The sequence below is a fragment of the Numida meleagris genome, chromosome 9 (assembly GCF_002078875.1).
Source record: "Numida meleagris isolate 19003 breed g44 Domestic line chromosome 9, NumMel1.0, whole genome shotgun sequence".
NCBI lineage: Eukaryota > Metazoa > Chordata > Aves > Galliformes > Numididae > Numida > Numida meleagris.
This window is the reverse complement of record NC_034417.1, coordinates 16,472,494-16,490,682: the sequence shown is the minus strand read 5'-3', so window position 1 is coordinate 16,490,682 and position 18,189 is coordinate 16,472,494. Positions and strand designations below refer to the sequence as shown.

The following is an 18,189-nucleotide window of genomic DNA, read 5'->3' as shown; positions in this document are numbered from 1 at the left end:
CTCACTGCGATGCTGTGTGTTCTTGTAAATAAACTTATCCTGTTTCTTAGAGCTCAAGGAACTTTTTTTGTCTCGATGCCAAAAATCAGTGAAACTGGATTCACTGGAACACGGGAACGCCACGCATTGGTTACAGGCCGAAGTGCTTTCTTTTCCACCCAGCTGCAGTGCAGGATGTGCTGAGCTGCTTTCAGTGGTTTTTGTGGTGGTGCTGGTCTATGGCAAGGCTAGCATTGAGAATTGGGGCTAGTTTACCCTGTGACCCTGGAAGAAAGACTGATTTGAGCAGTTGTAACTTTTTTTGGAAAATGTTTGCCTTCATCTCCATTTGTCTCGAAGGCTGGGGAGGAAGGAGGAAGCGCATGATATAGGTGCTGACCTGTGGGCTGCTGTCTGTGTTACTTCTTTGGAGCTGTGTGGCTGAACCCCTGGTCAGGTCCCACGTATGCAGTGATTTTAACTTGGGACAGGGCATGCAGATGCACTCAGTTTGTGTTCCTCAATCTAATGTAGCTCACTTTTCAACAGCAATAATAAAACAGCTCTTCTTTGTCTGCTGAAGGAGATGGCTCATGGCGCTGTGCTGCTGCTGCTAGTGCTTGTAGCGATGGTTTAGATGGTGTAAATATTCCGTGTAGATGTAAACCAAGCACTTATTTCCTGTTTTAACATTGCAGCCTAATTATTAAGTTTAAAACAAAACAAAAAAAAAAACACCTAACAAGTGTATGGCCATGGGAATAGCCTACATGCATTACAACTTCAAAAGTCTTAAAAATGCTTTATTGGTAACTTTCCTTTTTTCTTCTACATTTTCAGTTTGTGGGCCAAATGTTGACATTCGCAATGATATCCATGAGCTGAAACGTCTGGAGAACTGTACGGTAGTTGAGGGTTTCCTTCAGATTCTGCTCATCTCTAAGGCAGAGGATTACCGCAACTTCCGCTTCCCGAAGCTCACTGTCATAACTGACTACTTGCTGCTGTTCCGTGTGGCAGGCTTGGAAAGCCTCAGCGATCTCTTCCCCAACCTCACAGTCATTCGTGGGAGGAACCTCTTCTACAACTATGCCTTGGTTATCTTTGAAATGACAAATCTTAAGGAGATTGGGCTTCACAATTTGAGGAACATAACCCGCGGGGCCATACGGATTGAGAAGAACTCTGACCTGTGTTACCTCTCCACAGTGGACTGGTCTCTCATCCTAGATGCAGTCTCTAATAACTACATTGTTGGAAATAAACCGCCAAAGGAGTGTGGGGACTTGTGTCCAGGAACGATGGAGGAGAAGCCGTTGTGCGAGAAGACCTCTATTAACAACGAGTACAACTACCGCTGCTGGACCACCAACCACTGCCAGAAAAGTAAAAATCAAATAGCTTGTGCTTTTTGTTCTCTCTTTCTGAAGTAAAGGTTTAATTTTGTAGTTGTATTTTAAGCTGTTTAACAACCTAGACTTTTATTCTGGTATGTAGTCCGCGTGACATGTTATCCAGTTACTAGACAGATAAATTCCTACCAGTAAGTAAAGGGTCATCACACTCAATTAAAATAGCAACAAAACAAAACCAGCCACAAAAACTCAGACTTTCTGGGTTACTTCCTCATTAAGAAGTGCCAAGTGTTTAAGTGTAGAATTAGAGCCACTGTAGCAAGGCTGGAACCGCTTCTGTGTCTGTTGATGACTTTGGCAGGAGATGGCTTTCAGGTACCATCACCTCCTTGCTGCAGTGACATTTCACGTGTGCCTGTCATTGCTGTGCTGAAGCTGTTCAATTAACTTAATTTGACTTTGTTTTTTGCCTCCCCTGGCAGGCACCTTGAGAAGTTTCTGTGATTATAAATTCTGTACGTAAACTTTTTTTTTTACTAAAATAGTTTTTTACAGAACAGTCTGTGGTGTTAGAGAGTCGATGGCTATCGTCACTTTCAGTGAAATGATCCTTGCCTGTTTTCTGGTTATCCGGCATGACAGGGTTTTTATTTTTCCGATAGCAATCAGTAGCAAAAGCACAAGCTGATCTCTTCTCACTTTTTAAAAATAGAGTAAACAAATACATAGTTTACTCAGATAACACGATTGCATGACAGGCTTTTTGAGTTCATCTTGTAACTGCAGGAAAGCTGAGCCCTGGAGTATCAGCAGGTCTTAATTACAAGCAGTCATTGCTGGGAGGAACAGTTCCTAAATTCCATGCGCTGTCCTGAGTAAAGCTGCTCTAACGCTGGGGAACACCAGAGTGCAAGGAAAACTTAAACAGGGCTGTTCAGCCTACCTTTGTCTGGGGAAGGTGGTGGTTTGCTTGTATTTAAGTGAGTAAAGTCCTTGTGTTCAGTTAGAACCAAAATGAAGCAGTTTGTAGGGCCCTTTCAGTGAGCGTATGGCAAAAATATCTCCGACTGAAGTCATGTATAAGACTATGATTTTTATTAGTAACTTGTACAGGAAATGAAGTTTGTGTTGAAACAAGAAAACCCCTCACATTGAACTGGTAGGCATGTGACTTGTCTGAGGTGAGGGAATTGAGCTGCACTGCTTTGTTCCCATGTGCTGCTATGAGTCGTTAGGCTTCAGCAGCCAAGTTTATGTCCTCATCACAAGAGTGCAACTCCGTTCTCTGCTGAGAGTGTCACTGGTGATTCCTGTGTCATCTCCTTTGCCCTTAGTGGTTTGAATGGATGTAATTGGAGTATGTTTAATGGAGTGCTCTTCCTGCTGTGTGCTGTGGCTGTTTGGAGTAGACAAAAGCAACGTGTAAGAAAACCTTGTTGACTTCTGGGGGAATGTTAACGTAATTTGGATCCCAAATGCACATGAGAAGAGATCTGTTTAAATAAATGAGGTCATAGTTAAACTGTGATGATAGCACTTTTAAGGATGATAATGGAAGGAATGTAGTTCTTTTCCTGTATGCTTTCATCTCCCTTTTGTGGGAGATCATGAAGAAGAAAGCAAGTATTGAAAAAGAGCCTTAAAAGGCTCATGAAAAGCATTACACTGCAAAAACAGTGTAGCTTTAGGCTCTGAACTTCAGGGTATCTTAACATGCAGAACATAACAAAAACTACCAAGTTCTATTAAAGAAATAGTGAAAAAATTAGACCTGTTCAGTCTCCTAGTCCTGATAAGCTACTGACTTTGGAAGGGGAAGGCTTTCCATTTGCCAGCTGTTGGTCTTAAAAATAAAATTAAAAAGCCCCAAACCATAATCCAAACGTCAGTCCTCATGAAGCTAACCAAGGGAGGTGTGAATGCCCCGTTGTTCAAATGGAAGCTTTCAGTCTGTTGTGCTGCATTGTGTGAACACGTTGGCAATGAACTCTCGGTCTGGAGAGGATTCTGCTGTACAAAACTGCAAGGGCATGAAAAAGAATAGAAGCAAGGGCTTGAAGTGACAGGGTGTTGCTACCTGCGTTTCTCTACCAGTAGAGACATGAGACCTATGCTATTTTCCAGGGATGTTTTCTCATGTAGTATTTAATTTAACCCTGACATTCTCCTTGTGCGTCACAGTAACGTTGAACTGAAAATGCTGTCTATCACTCAGGGTTCATTTATGCCTTTTTATTTTTCTTTGTTCTGGATCTGTGGAGGAGTGTACATGAAATCTCTTTTGTCCTTGTGTAGGTTTTACGCTGAAAGATATCAAGTTGGTGGGTAAAACGTTGTGTGGGAACACTGAGTACTTTAAAGTAGCCTGCCTTCTTGTTTAGCATTGCCATTGAGTGGAAGTTGTTTTTTTCCTTCTCTTTCTCGCTCACAAACAAAGGAAAAATGCTGTGCTTCCTTCAGTGTAACTTGTGCAGGAACAATGTTGAGGGTGGAGGGAGGAGAGAGGGAAGGATATGCTGTGTTTGACTCACAATAATCCATTGACGTCTCTGTAATAGAACAAGCTACAAAGCTGGAACTCTTTTGAATTTTTTTTTTAAGGTTCAGCATAAAGTGTCAGCAGCGTCTCTGCCAGCTGTGTTGCCCTGGTTTCTGTGCAGTGTGCATTCCTTTACCTTTGAGTGCCCCGGGGCAGCAGCCTTGCTTTGCTGGCTGTGCTGGGTTTGGCATGCTGTGATCTCTCTGACCTGCACCTAGTTTGCTTTTGGCATACCAAATGCCAGCTGTACTTCATTCATTTCTGTTGCAGGTCCACACAGAAACCTCTTGAGATAGGAGAGTCCTGAAGTTGTTTACATGAATGGTTGGGCTTGGAGGCACAGGCAGAGATGGAAAAGGTAAAAACTTAGTGTTCAGGCACATAAATAAGAATCTTTTTTTCCCAGCAGTTGTGACTGCTGGGAATGCTTGTGGAAAGCTGCTTGCATCTTACTCAACAATTGATGTGAGAACCAGAAAGGCTGTTCCTGCTGTGCCCCTTGAAGGAGCAGTCACTGTTGGCATGTTCACTTGGGCTGTCCATTGACCTACCGTAAGGAGAACTCCCATTGTATTCTGTATTCTTTTGCTGATGGCTAAATTTGGAGGCTTGCTGCCTTAGTCGCTGGATCTTTGCATAAACCAATTGTGAATTACAGCCTTGAAAGCTTGCCTAGAGGTTTCGGATCCCTTGCCTACCATAATGTGTTCAGTTTTTTGAATGAGTCCAGCTAATGCTTCCTATAGAACTTCTGTGCTTGCAGCAGCCACGAGACGTGAAGCAGGCAAGGTGTTTGTGGGAGAGAATAGCAAAGCCAGCAGGGATGTGAGTACATGGGATTTGGAGGGTTTTTAGGTTTTTTGGTCTCTGCATCTTAATTATTTGTCGGCTCTGCATCCACCGTCTGGTATCAGCTGTAGCTCACCTGCTCCTCTGCTGGGGAACAGCCAGGGCTGTGGCTTGGGCTGTGACAGCTCTGCAGGAGGTAAAAGAGCAGCATGCGAGTGTGGGCTCTCTCTTTGAGAAAGTGCAAATCAGAGCGCTTCGTGAAGGGGACGCAATTGTGCTTCCTGTAAAAACGATGAAAGCGATTGTCTGAAGTGTATGAGAGACCTTTAGAATTAGATTAAAAAAAAAAATCAGGTTTAAGTTCTCTTCGTAGAGAGAATCGGGACCGTAAGCACGTGTTCTAAGAGGTGAATTCTTTATGAAAAACAATAGCTCGTGTAGACTCTGCTCCAAAGTACAACGGAAGAAAACTTCAGTCTTCCAAGTGTGTGAAACCAAAGACCACAGAAAAGGCATGTGAGGATTTAGAGGCTGATAAAGAAGCAGATGGCGACTGAGCACAAAATGTTTTCAATGAAAATGTATCCTTATTCCTCTCTGAATTGCTTTGACAGTGGCCTGAAAAGATGTGGTCTATGTGGGGAATGGTGAACAGGAGGGAAAGAATGACAGTGAGTGGGAAGCGTGGTCCATATGTATCTTCCACTGAAATGTTTAAACATATGGAGACAGTAACATGATGTATTCTCACAAATATTCGGAATCTGCTCCTGTTTGTTTACACGGAGCTCAGCAGATAATGCAGCTGGGTGGTATCGTTTGACATAGCTCCATTGACTCGTGCAGTGCTTACCAGCGCGCGCCATCTGGGGCTCTGCTCCCTGTTGATTCAGCAGAGTAGTGGCAAAAACCATGTGCTGGGATTTGTTTTCCCTTCCTCCTCCTTGGTTTTCCCTCTCTTTTTTGCTTCCCTGTCCTTCAGAAATACTGGATGTACGTGAACAATGCACGTGGTAGGGGAGGGGGCAAATGAAAGCAGAGAGATGAGTTGGAAGCCAGAGGTGCTGGGTCACACTGCCCTTATTTTGTTTTCAGTTACATGTATGTGCTTCTGTTTGCTGCTTTATTCAAAGGTGTGTTTTTTTTGTTTGCTTGTTTGAATCCTGAAATGTAGTAGAAATTTCTTGTATCAGCAGAAGACAACACCTGTTTCAAGTTTTACTTTTCTAGCAAGCAGATGTGACATGAGTTAGTATTAAGCGGAACTCGTGTGTGTAGTACTGATCCAGCTACTTCTGCTGGGTTTAAGAAAAGCAAAAAAGGTTTGATACAAACCTGAACGTATTTAGGAATTGACATGTTGTTTGTCCATTTGGTTGGTATGCAAACTCTGCAGCAAATAAGCATCTGATGTCAGGAATAAACTGAAGGGTAGACAAAAAAACTGGAGAAGACACAGTTGGTGTCACCAAGTTAGAAAAATCTGGAGCACGTTAACAATTTTTTGTTAGTGTTTTTGTGCTGAGTGAAGTGCTTCCTGACTTTCGGTCCCCTCCTGAGCAGCCTGCTCTTCAGCCAAAGGTTTCCCAGAACTTTTATTATGGCTGTGAGAGCATAGTTAATTAGGAAGCTGGAACGGCCACAGAGTAGTGCAGGCCAATCTGCAGTTAATTACGGGAGCAGTGGTTCATATTCTGAGAAAAGGGCTAAAACGTAAATGTGTGCTTGCTGTTTTCCTTTGTGCTGTAGCAAGGTTCTGTTGGAAGTTGCCATAACCTGGGAGGAGCATCTCAAGTCCTGCAGCCAGCACCAGGCACCAAAAATGAAGTGCTGATGTTTATTATTTATGATTTGTCTCAGCCTTCTAGCTTCTGCTGGCACAGATACATAGCATTTTTGAGTTTTTGAGCATTTGAGTTTGGTTTTTTAGTACTAAAGGCTTGATACAACGAATTGTGTGCATCAATGAGACTTTGCCAGTGTTTTGTTTTTTTTTTTTTTATTAAGAACACTTCAAAATCGATGCAAAAGTTGTGAATCATGAGGTCAAGAATAATACCTTGAATTTGTAAGGTAAAGTGAGCTTTTCTTAGGATCTTGAACCTTGTGTTTTCTACTTGTGCTTGCATACACATGTGCATACACAGTTTTTCTGCTTACCGAAGATGGTATTTACATCTACTGCGAGTTGCTCTCTCACCATCAGCCCAAAGAGATACGCTCCTTGGGGATGCGCAGCCACTTTGTAGGGATATCCAGTAGAAATCTTTTGGTATTGCTTTTGATAAAGGAATAGGGAGGGTAAATAGAACGATAGACTGAAAGTTACCGTGCTTTCAGTGGACATGCATTGCCTCGCAAGTAGCGGGCAGGATGGCTGGATGTACATACACCTGTTTCCCAGCAATAGAATCCCCTTTTTGCACAGTGACAGGAATGAGCATTGTGATCCCTGCAGCGTGGGGATTAGCAGCTGTGAAGTTAACGTATCCCACAGAAACTTGCCCATGCAAGGGAGTGCAGCCGGGTCTCTGTGCATGGTGCTGTATGTGCAGTGATGGAAGCTGGCCGGGCTGAATGCCCTCTGAGGTCTGCACCGTGCCCATCTTCCGTGGGTTCGGGTCTTTGTTGCATGAAATGTTGAATTCCTGTGAATGTTCTTTTTGTTACTGTGATGGTATGGATTTAGTTGAACCGTCTGATGCCAAACAACCGCTTCACCGTCAGAAAAACAACTATAAAAGTATAATTGGAGCTCGCTTACGGCAAATAGTCATAGTTTTATGGGTTGCATGTACGTTAATTCCTCACTTGAGTTTCTGCTGATACTCTGTGGTGATAGGTGGGGAAGAAACCCGTGGCAGCACTTCTTACAAGATACAGAAATGTTCTGATTTTGCCACGCGTAATGTGTGCAATATTTTAATGTGCAGTACTTAAAGTCCTAGTGCAATGTCTGACTGTGTGCAGGCTGCTGGGAGCAGGGAACGGGCTGAGGGACCTGAGCTGGTGGGCACTGGGTAGGAAGGCAGTGTCTGCAGTTGTATTCAGGATTTACAAGGTGTTGCTTATTTATTTCAAAGGTTGTTTTTATTTCCCCCATTACACCCTCAGTAAGAACCTAGAGGAGCTTCTAAAGGTGCTGTGTTAAAGATGTTTCAGAGATGTGATAATATGGTGCTAGCATTGAAAAGAACACTTTGTGTTTGCATGCAACACGTCTACAGATAGAAGTAAGTTGCTATCACAGCAAAGACTGAGGACAATGTGTGGTTTGAAGAATTACATTTTTCTTTGATTATTTTTCCTTCTTTTGCTGCAGTGTCATTCTAGACCTATGAAGTTAAATATGTATCTAAACTTGAACCTTATCTTTGGTTACCCTGCACAGCATGGATTTCCTGGCACTGTTGATAGATGTTAGGCAAATGTTTGGTAATAGAATAGGCAGTTGTGTAGTTAATTACATGCAATGTAAGACTTAAATTTTATGATAAATTTTCGAAACAACTGGGAATAGCTCGCAAAATGTCAGGGAAATGTCAATTGTAAAACCAGAAGAAAGCTGTGTTTTTACAAATGTTGCAGGGACAAGGCAGACTTGCTCTGGCTCAACGTTTTCTGCAGTTCTGTGTCTGTGTCCGTTACCTCTGCAAGCAGGCTGCTGGCTCAGTAGCAGTTGCTGGGGAGTCCTGTTGTGACAGTGATTGCTTGTGTGGATGTCCGAATAGAGGTGAGCTGAGCTGCAGTCCGTTTGTCTGCGTGGGGGCCCTGAAGAGATCTGTCCCCCAACCCAGCTCTCTATCTGCATGAACTGCACAGAGCTGTATCCGCACTGATGACTGATCTGCAACTGAATTTGACCAGAATGAGCTAAAGGAGGTTTGGAAGTGGCCATGTGAGCAAAGTCACTGAACTGTACAACCTGCTTTTTGTAGAAAATAAAGATAAATCTTAAGTTCGACCCTGGGTGAATTGTGCCCCCTAACATTTTGAGTAGTATATGCCATTTTTCTTTTTCCTTCTCCAGATACGCATGAATGTAGGAACTAATTGTCCTTAAGTGTTTTCGTGAATTGTTTGCCACATGAAAACAAGTTTTTCAGTGTGTAACAGTGATGAAGCAGTCTTTGTTTAGGCTTCCTTCCCACTAATGGTGTGATTTCCCTCTCAAGTCAGTTTATGGCTCTGAGAACTAACTTGTAACAGGATGCTTGGATAATTTTACATTAATTCAGACTGTAAGATCACTTTTTTTTAATCTGCTCCTCTACCCCCTCTGCTTCCAGGGTGAGCTGGGCCTCATTCAGTTTTTGATTGTCTCTTCCTCTCCATCCCCAATGAAGTTCTCAGCGTTGGCAGTGGAATGTGTGCGTGCTGTCAGCTCAGCGGTGTAAATGCCGTAGCCAGTGGCTTGCCCACTGTAACACGGTCAGGGCCTGAGGTACCCACGGTGGTCTCACTTCTTGCGGGCTGTACCTCCCTAGGCAAGATGAACCTGTGGTTACCTGGCCCTGTGTGCCCTGGCTAATCATTAAGTGTGTTTGTATGACCCTTGATGCTGTGAGTGAGAACAAACTGGGTGCGTGAGGTGAGGATCCCTGGTCAGCACGCTGCTGCCGGGGGTTGCTCGCTGATGTGTGTGGTCAGAGGGGCTAGGGATGCAACTGCAAGTTCTCCTGGTTGTTAGCTGAAGTTCAGCTTGTGCTCTTAGGTGGGTGCAGCCTGCAGCTTGTCCGTCAGCATGACCTTGCCATGTGTTTGGTACTTGTTGCGACACATTTGGTTTATAGGCGCTTAGCTGTTCCCCTCTTTATAAACAGCACTCTGTGACTATTGATGCTCGCTGCTTCCTGTGTACTCCGTGTCCTTCCATCAATGGTTTCTCCAACTTGTTATTCGTGTAACGCAGTTGAAGGCTCTGCTTCTCCTGTTTGCATCTTTTTGCTTGGTGTGAGCAGTGTGCGGGCTTTGGGCGATAGCGGCTATCGTTCTGTGACATGATGCCATTTAGGAAGTATGCTGGAAGTGTCGAGCGCGCAGTGAAAGTCTTTTATATCCACGCAGCCTTGGGAGGAGGAGATGTTTTTCTATGTATAGAAACTTCCCATATAGGATGGCGAGGGAAGGCTGCAAGGGGGTTGCCTGTCTCTTTAAGTGGGTTTATAATTGGCCAGGAATTTTTGTCAGCTTAGTCACTGCAGCATTCAGCGGATGAGGGAAAAAAACCACAGGCCCCAACCGTTACAGCCGTGGATAGGCTCTGTCATCCCAAAGGAATGCATGTGAACAAAACACTTTGTGCGGTGCAACGGTTGGCCTAAACAGTATTGCATTCTTAGAGCGGGCTCTGAGTCACATGGAGCAGATGGATTGTTTCGCTAAAATGGAAGTTATGTATCACTGAGCACCGGACAGAGCTTGTAAGCATGGTTCCAAGAGGTCATGACATGGGTGTGGCAAAGGGGTGGAAAGGTAAAAGGAAGAAAAAAAAGAAAAAAAAAGAAGAAATATCCTTGTTGTTTGGTCCAAATGGCTCCCGTGGCGTTATAAACACAGGAGGATGCTTTGCACTGTTAATTATGGGGCTGGCATGTGGCTGTAAAGACTTCTCCCTGGACAAGAGACAAGTATGGTGTTAATTCCGAGGCCTTCGTCGTCCTCAGATGTGCAGTACCGGGAGGCCTCGTGCGGCACGAGCTCATCCGGAGAAACTGCTGTTGGTGGGAGAGGGGAAAAAATACGAACCAAGCAACAGCAAAAGCCCAGCACCAAACAGGAGCCCAGCCCTGCTGGCTCTGGCCACGGCACCACTGCTCAGCACCTCCTGCCTGGCCCTGCCTTGTGCTCACCCCCGGTCCGTCCCACAGCCATGGGCCAGTCAGTGAGAGACGCAGTTTTGTCTCTTAGGGTGGCATTTCCCATGTTTGGATTCACCTTTTCCTCCAAAAGATTAGCAGTAACTCACAGGAGCATTGCCTGCCTCCAGCCCTGAAGCGTGGAGAGGAGGAGCTGCGACTTCTGGCTGAGCAAGTTGAGAGTTGTGAATGCTTTCCTGTTTTGTGGGGAATTCTCTGAAGGAGCACTCGTAGCGAAAGTGCTTCACCTGAAGTGCTTGGGGGAGGCCGGCTGGCCCTCAGAACTGGCTGGTCTGCACAAAGCACAGTGTGCAGACCTGAGCTTGTGGTGACACAGTGTCTGCGCTGACTTCTGCCATTGGAGAGCCTGGCTGGGTGGGTGGTACAGATAACACCAGTGTGCAAAGCCTGAACTTCCTCATCGTGCTGCAGGTGCTGCGTCCGCATCTGTTTGAGAGAAAATGAAAAGAGTGGTGGCAGGGGAACCGACACATTGTCCAGGAAACTGACTAGACAGCTCTGTAACATTTGAAGACTGGTTTAGAATGAAGTTGTTTTCAGGAGAATGAAAGTAATTGGGATATATCTTACAGATGAAAAGATCCATGTTCGTTCTAGGCCAAATTTTGTTATTTCCTACCCTGAGGAAGTTTCTTTCTATGATAGAGATGTTGGCCCATGGCAGACGATCTTTAGGAGATGAGTACAGTAGAGCTTAGGGTGTGAGAGCACTTACAGAATGGGAATGCAGTGCTTTTAGTGTTCTGGTGCAGGTGCTGCCAGGGTGCTAGGTACAGCCTCCCAGTGAGATGGATGCACCACAGCGCGCATAGTACGGAAAACTTCAAACTCTGAAGCTTTCTTGCATTTCTCCTTAATAAAAGGTGGCTGGCCTGGGAGGAGGAAGTACTGAATGCTGGGCTCACCATCACCGCAGTGGTGCAGAGCTCTGTGTTGATCTTCCAAGAGAAGATCTTGGTTTGCTTTAAGCATGCCTAATAAGCAAAATCTGTACTATGGTTATTCAATGAAACTGTGCAGCAAGGAGTGAAGCTCTTTACTTTTCTGTATGTGCTGAGAGGTCTGCATCATCTGACTGGGACACAGGAGCGCTGCTGGGATGAGCATTGTCAGCAGGCAGTGGGCTTCTGTTTTGCCCTGTTGTCCCACTCATTATTCCAGTATCCAGGGGAGACTGACATCAGTGTGCACAGCTCTGTGTCTTGCCTCATTAAACACAATGCCTTAAAGCAGTAGGGTTTTTTGTTTTGTTTTTCTTAATGAAACATCCCCACCCCCCAAATCTTACTAGAAGAGGTTGAAATAAAAATAAGTCTCCTTGTTTGTGTTCCAGGCATCAGCAGTGACTGTGACAGTAACTTGTGGGGGTTCTTGCAGGCAGTGCTCCTTCATTCTTTGGAAGGTCTGTGTCTGTCCTGTCCTCACAGTGTGCTGTGGGATGGTGGGAGCCTTCCTGCTGCCGGCTCGGCCCTTGTTGCCGCTTTCCGGAGCAGCACTGACGCGATCTGCCTGTCTGTTGCATTCTGCTGCTGCTTGGTAAACTAATGAGCAGAGGCACTGCAGCTGCCAGCAGGAATTCCTTTCCAGCAGTTTTGTGAGAAAAGTCAGCAGGATTAGGGCTTGGTTAAAACTTGATGTTTCAGCAGATCTGCTATGCAAACCGTTTGGATGAGGGAGAGAGCAACCAGAGTGGCAACCAACTTTGCTTGAGGCAGAAGAGAACTGTGGGAACAAGAAGGAGACGGTCTTGTTCTTAACAAACTGTAGTGCTGCTTAGATGTGAGCAGCTTGGTGTGCTTGAATATATATGTATATATTATGTACTTCTTTTCTGGAACGACACTCTGAGCTGCCCTCTGTCCTGGCTTAGAGGCAGCAATTATTTCAAAAGCCTTTCTGAGTGGCTGCTCTGATGTTTTGCTGTCAGAGGTGCCAGCTAGTGCCAGATCGTGCACCAGATCTCGCCGCTCTGCAGCACCTCCTTAGGTATCTGTCTAGGGTGGGAGCGCTGGGGCACCTCCCAAGTATTTAAAAATAGAAATGAACATCTCATGCTCTTTCTTCCTTCCTTGATTAAATTTGTAGGGTTTGCGTTGGGCTTGTTTTGGTTTGTGTGGGTAAATGGGTGTGTCTCATGCATGATAAAAGTAATTGCAGGAAAGTTAGAGTCAAAGGATTATGTTCATGCATTAGTTTAGAAGCCACAAGGTCTTTGATCGTTCTGCTTTCTGGGTCAGTTTGCTGCGTTCTGCTGTTCTAACCGCTAAGATTGTATGTGTTTGTTTTGGCTCCCAGCGACGGGTGAAATGTGGTTGCAGGGGGAGGCTGCTGTCCCAGCAGTGAGGGGTCATCCATGGCCCTGGCATGTGGGTGTCCGGAGGTGGTCCTTGGTCTGTACCCCTGCAAGAGCCAATACGGGAGGTGGATGTCATCATCCTCCTGGTAGAAAGACAGGCTGCAAACAGTAGCGTTCTAGGATGTAGGAATTACAAGTCTAGCAGTTGCAGTAACCAACAGAGGAAGAGTCACAGATGTGATTATGGTAACATACTTCTTAAGTAAAATTAGATGTGGGAATTGAACTTGTTTTTAATTTTCTTGTTGTCTGCCGTGCTTTTTATACTACTTGTTTTTTCCATTCTTGTGAGGCAGGTGTGGTTTTACCTTTTTTAATGTACTGCAGTAATGAACGCTTAAACTACTGTATGTAGCTGTGGAAGATGAGCTTGTCATAAATAACAAAAACAGTGTTTGGTTTGTGCTGCTGTGGGAGCTGATGGGACACCCAGAGGCGAGCGATGAACCAGTTAAGCAGGGACCAGGCGCTGGTTTAGCGAGCCAGTCTGAAGGCAAGGCATGGATGGAAGTTGGTGGTTGCAGACTTGTTTCTCCAACTCTGTGGCTCCTGGGCCAAGCTGCTCTAACTCTGTGAGGGAATTGTTTCTCCAAGTGACTTCCAGTTAAATCATTATCTGGGTTGAAAATGAATCTTTTGTCTGTAGCATTCCTGTTTCCAGCTGACTGAAGTATTCCTGAGAGCTAGGTCTTGATGCATGTCTTTGGGAGGACTTCTGTTAACATCTTAGTCTGTTTTCTCGCTACTTACTATGAAGAAAGAGGCGAGAAAATGGTAGTCATATAGAAAAATACTCATGAGTCACTGGGCCAGATGGTCTGTTTTATAACATGCATTATAGAAGGCTGTTTAATTTGTCTTCAGCGCTGGGTTTTGTGAATTGGAGGTGTAGAAACTCTCCAAAGCCAAGTGGTGGTTGAAAACCCTTGAGTCCTGTAGCGCTGGATGAGTTTTAAGTGAGTTTTTCGGGCAGACTTGTTGCTTCTGGTCAGACGAGAGGGAATGCTAACCTCTTGGTGCTGACGTGAAGGGCCTTTGCAGATACTGATAGAACATGAAGAGTGCAGTGGTCTGTAGAAAGGTTGCCCCTGGACTGCTGCCTTGCTGAAGTGACAAAGGAAGCAGCCTTCATATTTGTACGTATAAGGCTGTGCTTAGCGCCTGCGCTGCTGCTTGTTTGGGCTGTGCTTTGGGTGGATGAAGTGAAACTGGAGTATTTCGGTGTTTTTCAGTATGACATCCTGACTTATTTATCTTTTTTCTGATATTTATAAGAAGTGTTCTAGTCCACAGCTTTCGGAGCTGACAGCTCCAGTGTAAGGTGTCTGAAACCGGCAGTTGTATTGGAAAATCTAGGCCAGAGGATTTTTCCAACTGTAAATATTGACTCACGGGGTGAAAAACAACCAAACTTTTTTGGTTCATTAATGTAATTTACTTGAAGGGAAGACAATGCACTTGACATGGCTTTTTATGCCCAGGCTTTTACGCAGTTCATACATCTGATGGATTCTAAATTGATTGGTTTAGGTAGGCCAACTAAAAGGGACCTTTTTAATCTATAATAGTAATTCCCATCTTGTCCCATTAGACTTGATTTATTGTTGTCTTCTTGAGTAAAAACAGGCACCTTAAAAAACTAACCTGTCTTCCAGTTGTCTCAGCAGGAGTTCTGCTGGGCCCACTGCCTTGTTGAAGTCTGGAAGGCGTGGAGCCTTTGCTTATGGCAGCTGGCTGCAGAGAGTGGAGGAAAAAGTGGATTGTGAAACTGGGTCCCACTCAGCTTCTGTCAGAGCCAGGGGGTGGGTGCACATCCGCATTCAGAGAGTGCTTCAGGTTGGTGTGGACCTTGTTCTGATGTCAGCTCCCCTCTCATCTTGTGGGTTTGAGGGTGATTTTGCCCTGTGTGGGTCACAGGGGAGTACATGGGGTTGTGGAATCTCCCCAGCCCCATGTTCCCCAGGGCTTGTTGTTGTCAGTCCTCATTTTACCCCCCACACCCATGAGCCTTTTTTGTTAATCTGTGAGTTTTGGGAATGCCTGAGGAGTGTTTATGGCTTTTATTGTTTGAGTGGGAAAGTGGCCATGGAGCTTTGATTGTTCTATGGCAGGAGAAAGGCTATGTGGAACCCCAGGCTTTTTTTCTTTTTTAACCCCAACGAGGAGTGTGGAAAAATAACCAGTAATTTAATTCTGAGTGAAAAATCTCTTGCTGGTTATAGCCTAGGGACATGTTTTACTTGATTCCAAAAATCAACCAATAAATAAATTAAATTACTCTCTAACATGTCTCATTAAAGTATAGATCAGTCAGTGCTGTGAAGGCATTTCGGAGGTGTGAGAGAGGACTGTGGGCTTTGCTGGGATGGGAAGGGAGCTCACTGCTGGTTGCCCTGGCACTGCTGGTTGCCCTGGCACTGCTGGTTGCCCTGGCACTGCTGGTTGCCCTGGCACTGCTGGTTGCCCTGGCACTGCTGGTTGCCCCGTGTGGCTGCAGTGTGCCATGGGGGAGAACTCGAAGCCTGTTCTGTTGTGCTTCATTGGGAAAGCTGGGATCTGGGAAGGGGGAAGCGAATACTGCTGCGTGTCTAAATCAGAAGTACATAAGCCTGAGTGGCTAATTTTGAAGCTTCTGGAAGAAGCCACTTGTATTTTTATTCAAAGAATAGTACAGTTTTATCTTTCTATATCTTTCAAAAGCTTAATTTTGAGATTGTTGGTATCATAAAAATGTCAACAGATATAAGTGATGAATTCCTTGCCTTGCCATGGTTTTTGTTGTTCTGATAGATGGCTTTCTGCAAGACAAGGCCCTTTTTTTCCAACACATTTGACGTGTATTAAATGTTTCAGAATGATGCTGAGCGGTGTTCTTTAAGCTATATATTCCTGCATCTTCCCTGTGCGTAAAGAGCAGAAATACTAAGTAACTTTCTGCTCCCAGCAGCTTAAAAACAAATGCTCGTAGACATTTTGTGTGTGTGTTCATTTCCATGCTAAATGCTGCTGGTAATGACTGGAAACGTGTCTTTCTATTTGCTATTTCATGTTTTCTGTATTCAGAAATTTACTTCACTTCAGCTTTAGAATTGTGGTGAGCATCACTGGTAATGGAAATAAGGGAATTCATTGCTGTTGTTCTCTACTTCAGATAATCCTCAGGCTGCTTTTTTTTATCTCAGTATCTTTAAATTTTTAATTCTATCACAGCTTTTAGATTAGTCTAATCAGAACTCAGGTTCATGCATCTGAATTTTGCAAGTCTCTTACCTACATTTTGGCTGATGCATTGCATGCATCTGCTCCGTGTTACTGTCCTGTGCATGGGCAGCTATTTTGAATGGCCTTACACTTTCAGGTGGGCTTGGTTTCTTTCTGTCCCATGCTTGCTTTACAGGAAAGTAGCGTGTAAGTTGCAGTGTCTCAGCTGTCCTGTAAGGAGCATGATGTTATTTAACATGAGTATCGTGCACAAGTTCATGTTTGTGACTGGTTGCTGGTGCCTTTTAACTATCAGCATGAAGAACTGATGAGCATCTTGCTTGGATGCTTTGATGTTAAATGCATTTCTGTTATTCTACAGCCCTGTTTTTTTTTCCGTTGCACTGCAGCAGTGATGTGCAGGACTATATTAAAGTTCTGTAGCTTCCTGCTTCTGGAAAATCAGTCTGCTTGCTTGAGCGCGCTAGAGGTTTTTGGAAGCACGTGTGAAGCCTATTAACTGAAAGAGACTGAGATTCATCGCTTCAGTACAAAGATCCATCAGGACAGCTTAGGTATTTTTCTTCCAGTTTGCTATTTAAAGACTTGGAAGCATTGTAGAGGAAGTAGGAAGCATACACAAGATGAAATACCTGCTTCTCCTGTTCTTGCTGGTGTTTGTTGCTTTAATTCCCTGTTTTCTTCCGTGTATCTACTCACATTACCTAGGCGACAGCAGAATGCATGGACTTACGAGTCAGGGGAGGAAAGTACGTACTCTTAGATAATAATTTGATTGTTAAGTCCATATCGCTTGGTTATTTTGTGAGGAAGTAAAGGACATGAGCTAATCATGTGCTCTGGAAAGCCTGATCGTTGTTTCAGATGCGTTTCAGCGAGAGGTTAATGGTGTAGTGCGGCATGCAGAATGAAATGTGGTATGAATCAAACTCTAGCTCTCCCAAAAAGTTGGAAGCGATGGAGACATCTTGCTGTATAATGCACGGTCCAGTTATATTAGCAAGTGATTTGTTTCACTTAATGGTGTCTGTATTAAAATCACACAAACTACAGACCCTTTGCTTGTCCCCAGGCTTAATGCAGTTCTGCATACAAAGTGTGCAAGTGGTGGGAATCTAGAATGGAGGGGTCGGGGTGAATGGGAAGGTGACATCAATTATCTGCTGACACATTGGTGCAGGTACGTCTGTGGGAGCGTGAACTGCTGCTGTTGTGTTTGCTGAGCAGCCTTCAGTGTGTGTATGTCCTGATGCCAGGGCTTCCTATTGGGAGGTGGAATAGGCATTGAAAAATAACACCCATTGCTTCAACTGAAAAAACAAACAAAGAAATGAACTTTCTGCTGTCTTGCGTTTGTAGTTGAAATGCCTCTGTTTTTAAGTTACACTAAGAATTGTATGAAAACTCCCATTTTAGCATCTTTATTCAACCAAATTCATTTACAAGGGAGCAGGGTATATTTGGCCAAGAAAGACAGGTCAATTTCGTATGTTAGAACATTTCTTGAATGGGCAGGGTGCAGAAAGAAGAAGTGATGGGGTTTGTTTCCCCTGAGCATCCCAGCCGTGCTGCTGCTGCTCCTGACCTGCCAGCGGTCGCTGTGCCCCAGGCACTGCAGGAAAAACATGGAGCACCAAATGACAAATGTGGCTTGAATAATTGCATCTAGATTTCGTTTAGGAGCATGGTGTGAATAAGAGTTTACTGCATATTTATTTTTCGTTTTCAAGAAGGGAAACATTGCTGATCTATGTTTTGTTGTGCCGTCGGGGAGCCCCAGCCTCCTGGTATCCAGGAGCATCTTTTGGAGTTCTCTGGGACACAGAAGTTAAAAGAGGTTTTCCTGTAAGGAAGCAAGGCGCATTGCATGTAACTTGCAGCTTACTGACCAAGCTGGGAGAGCTCTGAAGGAAACGCGCTGGTTTCTGGTGAGTACCCTCATTCTCTCAAATTCTCAAGTAATAGCAGGCCTACCATTTTATATTTTATATATTTTTATATATTATATATCTTTATTTCTTAAAATATACAAAGTTAGATTATGGTGTAGTGGTTAGTTTGCATTGGTGT

The 18,189-nt window shown here is 44.4% G+C and overlaps 1 protein-coding gene and 1 long non-coding RNA gene across 6 annotated transcripts in view; one reads left to right on the top strand and one right to left on the bottom strand.

Annotated features, from left to right (window-relative positions):
* IGF1R (insulin like growth factor 1 receptor) overlaps positions 1 to 18,189 on the top strand; it is a 139,031-nt gene that overhangs the window by 12,933 nt on the left and 107,909 nt on the right. For all 4 annotated transcript variants that reach the window (XM_021406814.1, XM_021406815.1, XM_021406813.1 and 1 more), the window contains exon 2: positions 820 to 1,365. In XM_021406814.1, coding sequence (XP_021262489.1) covers positions 820 to 1,365 — 546 coding nt within the window. The remainder of the gene's footprint in view (positions 1 to 819; positions 1,366 to 18,189) is intronic.
* LOC110403527 lies at positions 1,372 to 18,044 on the bottom strand. 2 transcript variants are annotated; one of them, XR_002441703.1, is made up of 3 exons: positions 15,176 to 18,044; positions 14,542 to 14,631; positions 1,372 to 12,941 (listed from the first exon to the last, which is right to left on the bottom strand). It is a non-coding gene; the product is annotated as an uncharacterized LOC110403527 (long non-coding RNA). The 2 variants fall into 2 exon arrangements; XR_002441704.1 differs by having other exon boundaries at positions 15,184 to 18,044.